The sequence below is a fragment of the Falco punctatus genome, assembly GCF_963210335.1.
Source record: "Falco punctatus genome assembly, chromosome: 2".
Classification (NCBI taxonomy): domain Eukaryota; kingdom Metazoa; phylum Chordata; class Aves; order Falconiformes; family Falconidae; genus Falco; species Falco punctatus.
The window spans coordinates 22497530-22509753 of record NC_137581.1 but is presented as its reverse complement, the minus strand read 5'-3'; the positions used below and the strand labels follow the sequence as shown (position 1 = coordinate 22509753).

General features: G+C 40.6%; 1 protein-coding gene across 8 annotated transcripts in view; it reads right to left on the bottom strand.

The window, feature by feature from the left end:
* Positions 1-315: 315 nt before the first annotated feature.
* CDK8 (cyclin dependent kinase 8) overlaps positions 316-12224 on the bottom strand; it is a 90897-nt gene continuing 78988 nt past the window's right edge. For 7 of the 8 annotated variants that reach the window (XM_080376416.1, XM_080376414.1, XM_080376420.1 and 4 more), the window contains 4 exons: positions 7706-7803; positions 6231-6309; positions 5953-6111; positions 316-1598 (listed from right to left, as the gene is read on the bottom strand). In XM_080376416.1, coding sequence (XP_080232542.1) covers positions 1473-1598; positions 5953-6111; positions 6231-6309; positions 7706-7803 — 462 coding nt within the window. In that variant the 3' untranslated portion in view covers positions 316-1472. The remainder of the gene's footprint in view (positions 1599-5952; positions 6112-6230; positions 6310-7705; positions 7804-12224) is intronic. The other variant, XM_080376415.1, reaches the window with a different exon arrangement.

Sequence of the window (12224 nt, the reverse complement as noted above, 5' to 3'; positions counted from 1 at the left end):
TGAAACCTCAGAACTCCTCAGACAGGAATGCCTCTAGGTTTTTATAGATGAAAAGGAGCTGTCTGATCTATGAAATGTAGTTAGTCCACATTCAGGGTACCTCCAGCTGATCAACTACATGTACACAACAGAGGTAATGACATTTTATGAAGGCACTGTATTTTTTTCTGTTATTTAAAAAAAAAAAAATCCTTCTCAGCAGTTAATGGAAGCCTGGCCCCTTGCAAGAAAGATTCCTGTCAGATAAGATTTCTCAGGACACAACCTGATACAGATTGTTGTTGCTGATAAAAAGGAACACAGGCAAAGGTCATATGCAGATTTATGAAAAATAAATTTATTACATAACACCTTGTTTTAACAATGTTTGATTTTTTTTATTCAGAATACTTGTGTCATTCATGTAAAATAGTTTGATACAGTACATTGTATGTAAGTTTTTCCTCATCAATTCTAAGGCTCTCCTAACACCTTGATCCTCTGCTGTAGGAATGGCACCCCTAAACAATGTGCGAACATTTAAAAAAAAAAATTAACTGAACAAAATTTAAAATCCACTACACCAAGCTGGTTCTCAAAAATCATGACAAAATATCTGAATGGATGCCGCACCTTTTTAGGAAATATCATTCATGCTTTTTTAATCCCAAAGCATGCTCACAAATCATTAACACCAACAGGAAAAAAAAATAAAACACTGTCTATGACAATCATTTTAGTTTGTTTGCTGAACCAAACATGTTTATATCAATGACAACATACTTATTTTACTATCAAATAGCAGCTTTAATACCAGTCAAGTCATAGATTTAAAAACAAAAACCTATGGTGGAAATTAATCTTTGGGACATTTGTAATTGCTGGGAAAAAAATGCAAACGTTCTCATGGTTTTAAAAAAATCTCATCATAGCAATCATTCAGTCATAAAACATTGATCTAGGTGGAAAATGAGCCAACCCACAAAAGTCACTAAAAATAAACGTCTATCAAAGTTGTCTCAGAGTCACGGTTAGTTTGCTTTTTTTGCCATGGTAACATATACTGTATGCTTCAAGTACCAGTTCAAAGATGTCGTGTACTATTGGTCAGATAAAGTTGTTACATCAAGAGAATTCACCACATACGACAACAACAATGCTTGCCCCTAGCACATTTCACAGCTTCAACTGCTACAGACTGTCACTGAAAAAAATGCATCGGTCAGTCTGAATCATGTCAAGTAAACTACTGAAGTAGCATATCCACAACACAAACTGTGCTAGCACTTCCTTTTCAAGTCTAACCCCAAAACCAGGTTCAATCTGGGAGCCACTACTCCGCTCTGTGGAAGGGGGTGGATCGTGGCGATCGGACAGGTTGGAGGTGTGGTTGTACAGTACATTCTCGTGGCCCGAGCTGGGTTCCAGGCAGGCAGCTGTGCGGCCGGTCCTGCAGCATTAGCAACAGTGCATTGACGTTATTGGGATGCAGCTCAGTACCGATGTGTCTGATGCGAGTACTGTGGTGGCTGCTGGGAGGTAGTTGAATATCCCATGCTGCTCTGTGGCTGTGATGTGCTTGGTCCGGGGTTGGGGTAGGCAGCATGGGGGTTGGAACGCTGCAGAGGGGTAAAAGCAGAGGAAACATAACCCTTTGTAACAGGTACATCGCAAGGCAGTTTTGCCTACCCGTTTCTTTCTTCAAGCGGTACCCAGCACACTGAGTCTCAAAGCAGCTGCACTTCCAGGCTTCTTTTCACTTACTCTGATTACAGCAGGTGCAGGTATGAACATCAAGTTAGAAAGTGACAGTTACCACCCTTCAGTTACCCATCTTCATTACCCTCTGTGAAGCTACACGCCAAGCCAAACCTCCGGCCAGCCCTCCAGATGGCTACGGCACACCTGCATGTTACACAAGGCTGCCACTGCTCACAGCAGTGCTCTTCTCTCCACTTGCTCCCTTCTCCTTCCGAGAAGGTGTGTTGGAGTGGAGGTCCAAATGGTGCATTTTACTGCTGCTGAGCCACCCTGCGTTACTCTGGACATTTCCTACACAAAGGATGCTTGCCACCCTTTTGTGTGACCTAGGAGTAAAGGCTGAGCACGCTGTGATTATTTAGGCTAAGGTATCACCTAGCAGCAGCCTTACCAATACCTGAAGGAAAGTTAAAGACGAAGCCACACACTTCTCAGCGGAACCAGATATTTCAGGGGGAAATGGCCATAGACTGTGGCTTGGGACATTGGAGGGGAGTGGAAATCACTAGGAGACCAGTATAGCACTAGAAGAACTTGCCCAGAGAGGCTGTGAAGTCTCCTTCTATGGAGGTTTTTCAGACTCAGTTAAACAAAGCCATGGCTGACCTGATTTAGCAGTCCTGCTTCCAGTGGGAGACTGGGCTAGATGGTCTCTCGAGGCCCCTTTCAACCAGTATTTCTACAATTATCTATGAGTGGAGCATTCATCATTGCAAAAAGCTCTGAACAAACCAGCAACTGCCTGCTTCAATTTTAACCTAAAAATTCATTATTTACACATCATGCATTAAAAAGGGAAGAAAGGACTCATATGAGATTGTCAGTCTAAGCATATGACCACTTCATACATTTAACATTTCATTACATTAACGTAATTTCAGCACATTACTGTGCTGTTTTACATTTATGTTAAGGTTTACAAATGCACAAATTCTGAAGTGTTTAGAAACTGCTGCATAACTTCTGAATTCACGATATTGCAAGATGTACTAGGATTTTTAGAGAAAGCTGCTTCTAGTAAAGGTCTGAAAACTTCTCTAAGGTGAATATTCCAGGACTAGGGTACTGCTACTGAGACCTGAATACACAAAACTATGGTGAACCAATGTACTGAAAAAGTAAAATACAAAATATGTAAAGCGATTTTAATAAGTTGAAATATAAAATAATAATACATAACAACCCCTTTTTTTCCTACTGTTCAGCATTCAGAACAGCAGCTACGATCAGGATGCTGAGATGATGGCAGAAATGAAAAGGCAAACTACTTGTTAATATATGCTCGCAGGACTAAGCTAATTCTCTAGGGGCGTACAGTGTAAAGGGGAAGAAATAGCTGGACTGGCACTTAATGCCAGCAAGAACAAACCAGCGCTGCTGAACCACACCATTAACACAGTGAGCGAACTTTTGTGATATTTGCCTTCAGTCTTGAGAGACAGAGTAAAGTCACTCGACAACAGAAGCATCACAGCTCTGGGTCACCCTTCTCCATGTAACAAATATAGGATGTGATTCAGAGACTGAAAATCTCTGAATATTCTTTTTGCCCAAGCATGGCTCCTGCATGTAAGAAAATATCACAACTTGAATCATTTAAAAAACTAACGATTCACATCAGCTGTAAACACTTTCTGCATTCTGACTTCTAAAACAGATCTTAAGATGGAAGCAATTAAAATCCTAATTCTTTCATGACACGCACTGCAACAAATGGCTTTTGTTTAAGAACAAATGTAAATATCCAATCCTTTCTAAATACCATTAAGCACCCAGAGGGTTATTACAAGGAAAAGCTCAGAGTAGTGGAATTGCTCCAGCCTGTTTAATCACATTGCATTTGGAAGCGTCATGTTGCAGATTTAAATGAAAAGGCAAGGAAGTCCGCATGTCACGTGTCTACTACTTTTATGCATGGCAGAAAGCGATACCAGGTCAGCTTGCTCTGCAGAGAGTAATTTGATTTGAGGGGATGGAGAAACTGTCTTAGTGTGCCTTGCCCAGGAGATGGCAATCCTTCTTCACAAGCTTTATATGGGGAATTCGAGCAAATTAAATGAAGAACAAAGGAACAGGTGTTTGATTAAAACAGAGGGTTGTACTGTAATATTTGTTTGCTGCCTCCTCAAGTTGCAGGATCAGAAGCAGAAAATGTGAGGATTTTTTTTTCAGGGAGACCTGAAACCACCAATAGGCAATTCGTAACTGCTTTTGTTCTAGTGCCAGCCAGTTCAGGTCTCCTCCTTTTGATTACCATGTTTTCCAGATACCTCCAACAGAACAAATCTACCCACTGCCTTCTGGCAAGACTCAGGGGAAGCTTTTTGGGTTTGGGTTTGGTTTTTTTTGTTGTTGTTGAAAACCAGGTGTTTTGCTTCCCAGAGGGACAGCAAAAAGATTAGTCAGGAGCAGTCAAGTTACCAGTAAGAGCTCCTAGGATAGCAAAGCAGCAGTTATCACTGCCTCAATGCAAAAGTATTCTGAAATTGTTTGTTGACAAGGACTGCCCCCAGCTATAAGCCTGGGATGGAAATCTGAGAACACAAAAGTTGTGATGAGCACGAGCAGAAAACAAACGAACATCGACTCCTGCTGAGGCAACGCAAGCCTTCTGACTTCTCAACTAGCAAACCTCAGCCCTTGCTCACAGAAGTGGAAGCTGAAGTTTGCTCAAAATGCCAAGCTGCAGCAGCAAAATGAGGGGAAGGCCATGTAAATAGGGCATGTAAATGGGGCTCCCTGACAAGTACATGCAGCCTCTGCATCAGTGTCCTTAGATATGCGACTCAACACGAGGGGAAGATTAAGAGAGTTACAGCTGCATTTGCCACCTTAAAAATACACACACAGAAGGAGTAGAGCGCGCCAGCTAAAAGGCCAAAACAGCAGTCTACTGCAGCTTGCCAAACTGGAAGGGATGGAAGTCCCGTGCTGGAAGTACACAGATTTATATAAAAATGAAGGTAATGCCCCCAGGCAGTCTTTGAGGTACTCTCAGAAACAAACTCTGAAATGCAAGATTTCAAAGCCTATTGGTGTTTATGGAGAAACAATATCAAACTGTGAAAAGTAAGCTGACAGCAGTAGTTGCAATGACACTGTTCTTCAACTCTCCCTACGTTTTGCTACAGAATATAAGCATAACTAAGTGGGTTTCCAATATTAGGCTCTCAGATTTAGATATTAATCTTCAAACTAACCGAAAACACTGCCAGTAACATCTGACTTCCCCATCTTTTGATTTCACCCAAGACTGTCTTCCAATTGGCCTTCTGTACTACGCATTGTAAATGAACAGTTCCTGCAGGGTAACATTTCCACCAGCATGCCTCCTTCTTAAATCTTCTATTCCCTAGGCTTCCAAAATCTGCCACCTCTCTAACGGCTCTCATGCATATCACTTGAAATCTTCCCTCCTCCTCTTCTGTAACTTCTTAGCTTGCATTAACTGCAGGTTCTGTCCTTAACTCTCCCCAGTCTCCAGCAGTAACCTCATCCAAACTCACGAATTCTGGTATCATTCCCTGGGACGACTCTGATATCTTTCTGCTCCAGACTCTTCTGATTTCCTAATGTCTGACCACAAGCTCAAATGCAGGAACACTAGAACACAGTTTTTAAGTTTTCCTTAAGAGTTTTTCTTACATGCCTCCTCGTCTTCCTCACTCAGTCACCACCACCTCACTTGTCTCTTCAGATCCACAATACTGGGCTTACTCCGCCTGGAATCTCCCTTGGTCTTCAAAATAGAGATTGACAGCCTCATGTCAAGTCTTCCTGTTAGTCATCAAAAATACTGCTTTTCCATTCATTTGCCCAACTACAGCTCTTGTTCAGACTCTTATTTCACAGCTTGTTTACCACAATATCCTTTGACTCCTCTACTATTACAGGCTTGTTCAAACAAGGAATGGTATTTTCCGGAGATACAGAGCACAGCATAACAGGGTCCTGGTCCACTATCAACATTTCCTAATATGAAGGTAATAAATTAGTAATTGCCATGATCTCTGATCCTGATGTCCTTATTGCTAATCTGAAGAGCATCAGCATATCAATCTACAGACAAAACATCAACTAGATCCACCTTAAAAAAATCTGAAAGATGCTAGAAAATACAGTGACATTTATAAAATCACATTTTTTAACTTAAGGAAACACTGCTATAAACATGAGAACCAAAATACACAATATATGAAATAAAGCAAATACCTGATAGTCTGAGGTCATAATAAGTCCACCTGAGGTAGTGGTAGGAGGAACAACTCTCACTTTTTTCAGTGGGGGTCCCTGTGTGTGACTGTTGTCTTGGTTCCCTGGATGACCAGTTCCATTAGTATGGTTATTGCCCTGCTGCTGCTGCTGGTTCTTCTCAATTGTTTAAACACAAAGAAAAATTTCAACTCAAAAGCAGTACGTGAAATAACATGAAAACAGGAAATAGTGTGAAAGCCCGTGAAGCATGATGATACTGTTCTTCCAGTACTTACTTTGTCTCCTTTATCATCTGGTTCTTCTTCTGTTAAAAATTCTCGTTTTGGGTAAGGGATTTGACAACCTGCAAAAACACTGCCCCCCAAAAAAGTCTATTTATCACTGTATTAGAACAGAATGGTTAGACCTGTAAGTTTCATACTTCACCCATGCTAGTTTCAAGTTGCCTGAGCCATGGACTAATACCTGTAACTAGTGGAGAAGTTTTTCCTGTCTTAGTTCCATCATATTCTAAACTTAGTAAACATATTCACATTTATTTTTAATCTTCATTTGCCTCTTATACACTCCTTTAAAATTCTAATTTTCACAGTTTCTGGTATCTGGTGACCAAATTGGTGGCTGGAAAGGTACACCACCTGTTAGTTATCTGCAAGGGCACAAAGAGCTATCTTAATCCAGCTATCGTGTAATTCACAAACTCTGGTCTAACTAAAAATACTCTTGGAAACTTCCACTATTAATAAAACTGTATGGAACAAAAGTCTAAAAATAACTAGATTTTAATCTGTCAGTTCGTATCTCATGGTCCACGTGAATTTGCTACTGCTAGTGCAAGTTAATATTTACCTGCTCTGAATCAGTAGAATGTATTTATAATAAAGTCTCTGTACACCTGTTAGCATTACTCATTGCGTATTCACACTAAAATGCCAACCTGAAGTTGAGAAAAAAAATCCAAAAACTGTCCTAAAAGCAGTTTCTACAAAACCAAATCATTCACGTGACAACATTAAATCACAGAGACAAGTCAAGAGCTGTTATAAATAATCCAGTAGGTTTTAGTGGAATAATTTCATTTTTAATTAATTGCTTATAAATATACATACCATATTTTATAAATGCCTCCCTAGATAACGGTAGAGAATCATACACAGGATGTAACAACAGCTTTCCTTAAAAGGTGTACAATCATGCTCTCTGGCTAGTCTTTTGGGAGGGGGGCTTAATTTTTAATGAAATCATTCATTGTCCCTACATTTTCTTCCTTCTGTAAATCTCCCTACACAAACAAAAAAGAGAAGTGTCTACAGAAAATGGATTTAAGTTGTTAAGGATGACAGCACAGAGACAGAGTCGACTTCCCCCACCCACTGAATTTACAACAAAGGCTAAGACAGAAAAATGTAAACTAATTAGAGTGTCATCTGGCATTCTGGAGCAGAGAAGTGGACCTGCGGGCACTTAGCAGTTGTCTACAAAGATCTGTAGCATGCATAATCAACCTGTCAGTGAATAACAAGATTAGTGCTGCAACTAATAGGATCAAAGTTCCATAGAGCAAGAGATTAATAAGAATGCTACTTAATTTTAAAAACCACAAATGGCATTTTAGCAGTTACAGCTTTCCTTGGTTGTTAGACAGTAAGTATTTAGCTCAATATTCAGAAACATATTTATAGCAGAGAGAAAGCTCACACTCCTAAAACATCTCTGGATGCACTGACAGGTTAATAAACCGATCACTTACTCGGATGTGGGAAGAGGATCTTCTAAGAAATAGGGATCCTGCATAGCCTGTTCTGAGGTAATTCTCTTAATTGGATCCATCGTGAGCAATTTCTGAAGCTGCAAAAATAAAAGATAAAAAGCTCTGCATTACTTCTCAAAGACTATCTCGTATAAATGTGCCTGAACTCAAAACCCTAACAATAAATGGCGTAACCACATTCTTCTCTCTTGTTAAAACAGTAACTTCATTGCCCATCGAAGAACACCTATTTTCACTCACAAAGCCCAGAAGACTCAGTTCCAGTCACAAATGTTCTAACAACAACATTCAAAGAGTTTGCATGACATACCAGAAGCTTTAATCATAGAATCATAAAATAGTTTGGGTTGGAAGGGACATTTAAAGGTCACCCAGTACAACCACCCTGCAATGAGCAGGGCCATCTTCCACTAGACCAGGCTGCTCAGAGCCCCGTCCAACCTGACCTTGAATGTTCCCAGGGATGGGGCATCTACCGCCTCTCTGGGCAACCTGTTCCAAAGTTTCACCACCCTCACTGTAAAAATTTTCCTTGTATCTAGTCAAAATATACCCTCTTTCAGTTTAAAACTGTTACCCCTTGTCCTGTCACTACAAGCCCTACTAAAAGGTTTGTCCCCAGCTTTCCTGTAGGCTCCTTTAGGTGCTGGAAGGCTGCTCTAAGGTGTCCCTGGAGCCTTCTCTTCTCCAGGCTGCACCATCCCAACTCTCTCAGCCTGTCTTCACAGGAGAGGTGCTCCAGCCCTCTGAGCATCTTTGTGGCCCTGCTCTGGAGCCACTCCAACAGGTCCATGTCCTTCTTGTGCGGGGGGCTCCAGAGTTCAATGCAATACTCCAGGTGGGGTCTCACCAGAACAGAGTAGAGGGGCAGAATCACCCCCCTCGACCTGCTGGCCCCGCTGCTTTTGAAGCAGCCCCTGGGTATGGTTAGCCACTTGGGCTGTGAGTGCACATTGCTGGCTCATGTCCAGCTCTTCATCCACCAGGACCCCCAAGTCCTCCTCTCTCTAACCGTCTTCTGTGGAACTTCCCACAGGAAGATAGAACATGCACATAGTTAGCCCAGTTTCTTCAACTACACTTTAACAGTAACCAATGTAACAGCCATCTAAATTAAAATTCTTAGCAATTAAAAACCAAGTGATTCCATATCCATTAGTGCTTGTTATTTAGTATATAACTATACTCGCTATTAAGTGAGCACACACAACCACAATGCAGACCTCCATGCTGCAGACAGCTACAGTTAGGAAAGTACATTTTCCCTCCTCAGCTTTTTAATAACGTTGTTAAGAACATAATAAATATGTATACCACCATCAGTCCAGTTGTGTTTTTCACATCATCAACAAGGACTCACAATAAGTTATTTCAGCTCCCTGACCCTGCATACAGTTTTTGTAGAGTATCGGTTTAAACAGAACAATTCTTGTTCTCTCAAACAGCTCAAAACGCAATCCCAGGAACCAGAAAAGGGGAAGACAAACTATGAGAAAGAATTGCCAGCATGCTGAAAAACACCACAACCAAAAAAACACTGCAAAACTCTGGCATAATTTCTGGCAGTTAGGTTATAAAGCTGTCCATCACGTACTGACAAGACGTGTGCAAATCTGGTCTTAATCAGCAACAAAAACCACAAGCAAAGTTTAAGGTTTGTACAACCATTATCACACAGAGGATCAAAACTCCTCTTTTACCCCCTTGTTCAGGTGCCAGCACAGAAGTGAATCTTCCACTTATTATTACAAATATTTTCTATTTTGAAAGCAGTTCAATTAAAGATCACCTGGCTGAATGATATAATGACGCAGTTAACTATCAGCAACAAATGGGACAATCGCTGCAGTTCCCATGGACCAAAGTAACTAAACAGAAGATGAAGCACCACTCAACCAGAAGCAGCAGCTGTGAATCCATTTTCTAAAGCATAAACAAGTAGGGGAAAAAATTCGGAAAGTGAAAGTGGGAAAACCCATAAGCTGCAAAAGCAGGAAGGAGCCAAAGTTGTCTCATATTAGTGCATCAGTTTTGCATGTGAAAAGGAATCATGTGCATGAACGCCAGTAAAGAAGGAAAAAATCTAGTTGATTCAGGTTGGGAACAAAATTTCATTTTTGACAATGAAAACAATCTCTGGATTTACTAGTCCTGTAATTATTAGTTCTGACATATTTTACAATAGTAGGTGTAAACAGCTCTTATCTGTTCTGAGGCAGACAGTAAAAGGGCTGAGAGACAGCTTGTGGAAGAGTAATATCCAGTACGTCTGGAAGAACTGGTACCAAGAGATTCATTGAACTCGTTCAGCACTGGTGGAGGTGCCCGAGGCATTCATCTGCAGCTCAGCCTGGCCTCAAACACCACCAGTGGAAACCTAAGGCAGCTTCTGCTTTTGCCAGCACCTGAAACAGTGTTTTAAGATGTTACTTTCCAAAGACTAGGATTTTTAAGTGGGATCCGATTTTCAGTGAATTGTTCTGACAGACAGCACTTAGCAGAAAACTGAGAAGATTCTGTTAAAGCTAATTAACTATGAACTTCACAGTGCATCCCTCATAATCCATACTATGGGAGGTACAAAAGAATGTAGCTACATCTACACTACTAGCTTGCGTGACACCAACTGACACCATCCAAACTGCACAAAGCTCGCTCTCTTGCTATCAGTTTTGTCACGGGAAGGTGAGTAGAGATCCAAAGCAGAATGAGTGGATGAGGTAGCAGTTGAGCACCATGTTCAGGGGTCCGTGCATTCCGTCTCCCCTTCTGGTCCTCTTGTTCAGTACTAACAGATATGACCAAGGATGGAAGGGTGGTGCCGGCCTGGCAAAGGACACCATTCCTTGATCTTGCATTTTAATGTTACTACTGTTTTTTGGTATAAAAACAAACACGCTGAACAAAAACGCTAAATACATTCAAACAGCTATCACCCTGTTAGGATACCCCAGAGAGAAGGGAATACACTGTAGCGAGTGTTTCAAGCTATTCTCATGTGGTTATTTTGTGTCTACTTTTGTTGTTCTACTGAAAACGCTTTTTAAACTTGCAAGACTCAAGAGTGGATGAGACATTTCAGGCTGGTTTGGTCACAATGACCAATGAGCACACTCAGCTCATAAAAAAGGCTAGCTCATTCAGAGGGAGACTTTTTATGAACATCCAAGATGTACAGCAAAGCCCAACCTACTCGCTCTTACCTGTGCCTGGTATCAAGCCAGCAGGCTGGAGAATGGTGAGAAAAATAGGTGAGGAGCCAAGGGAGGGGGAAAAGCACTTTACTTGAAGATGAAGTCACTGGCCGTGCTATATAAGATCTTGCATGGAAAAGGTTTTTACCTCAGATTGCCTAGGTACGATATGAAAATCCTATGCCACTGGTTTTAACAGGCAGAACTGAGTGAGTTTTCTCAGCTACTCACCACTGGTGACAGTTAGTCACTTTCAGATTTTTGTACAGCAACATGAGCTTAATTTTGAGAGCTTTGGACTACAAATATGTCACAAGTCTAGTCTGAAGGTAACAATCAGTATGTTTGTTCTCAAAGAAGATGAAGTTAGAAAGTTAAGTACTGACGCAGGCAGCTGCATAATTTTATGGAACACCTGCCTATAGCAGCTGATAAGAAAGACTTGCGAATTCACTCAGTTTACCTCACTTTAGAATATAACGATGAGTTTTTATATCCAAATCCCACCCTACATAAATCATCATATTCAACAGATACTTCATGTTGTTTTTTGCTTAATTACTTAATTTTCAGAAATATTTCTGCTTTGATAGGAATATGACATTATCTACTTGTCATGCCAAATATTTTTTCAAAGTATGTATTGTCATACTAAAACATAAGAACATCTTAATAAAATACTAAAAATGCATTTCTGAAGTTCCTATAATAACTATGTACTAAAAACTGGATTAATTATGAGCACTTCTGTTCTTCGCATATCAACATAAGCTTTTTATGCATTCCATACAAACACACAGGCTGCTCAGCCACTTTCAGTTGTGTTTGGATGCAAAAACCCATCAAAAATTCAAAATCTCTACCAAAGAGGACTAGTTTCTTATGTAAGTTTCCTTATATAAACATCTCTAGTATGTCACCAACTTTGAGAGAGTAGAGACACTTCACAGTAAATGATGCATAATGGTATAACTGCCAGGTAACTTCCTGCAATAAGAACTTGATTCAGCTGGTTATACTTTTGGTTTTAACCTGAACCTTGAATATACTTTCTGTTTTAAACCAGTTGCAGTATAACTCATCGGCTTGGAACGCCCCATCCAAAAATGCTCATGCAGTATGCCACATGAATAATACTGCCTCAGAGCTCTGACTACAGGATACATTCCAAAGTTTACATGGAGGAAAAAGTACTGAACAGAAAAAAAACCAGGCTGCTTAAAAACCCTTGGGTCTGATCATCAGAGAAGGTACAGCTTCCAATGATTTGGAACGAAAGCCACACAAAAAAACTCAAGATACCC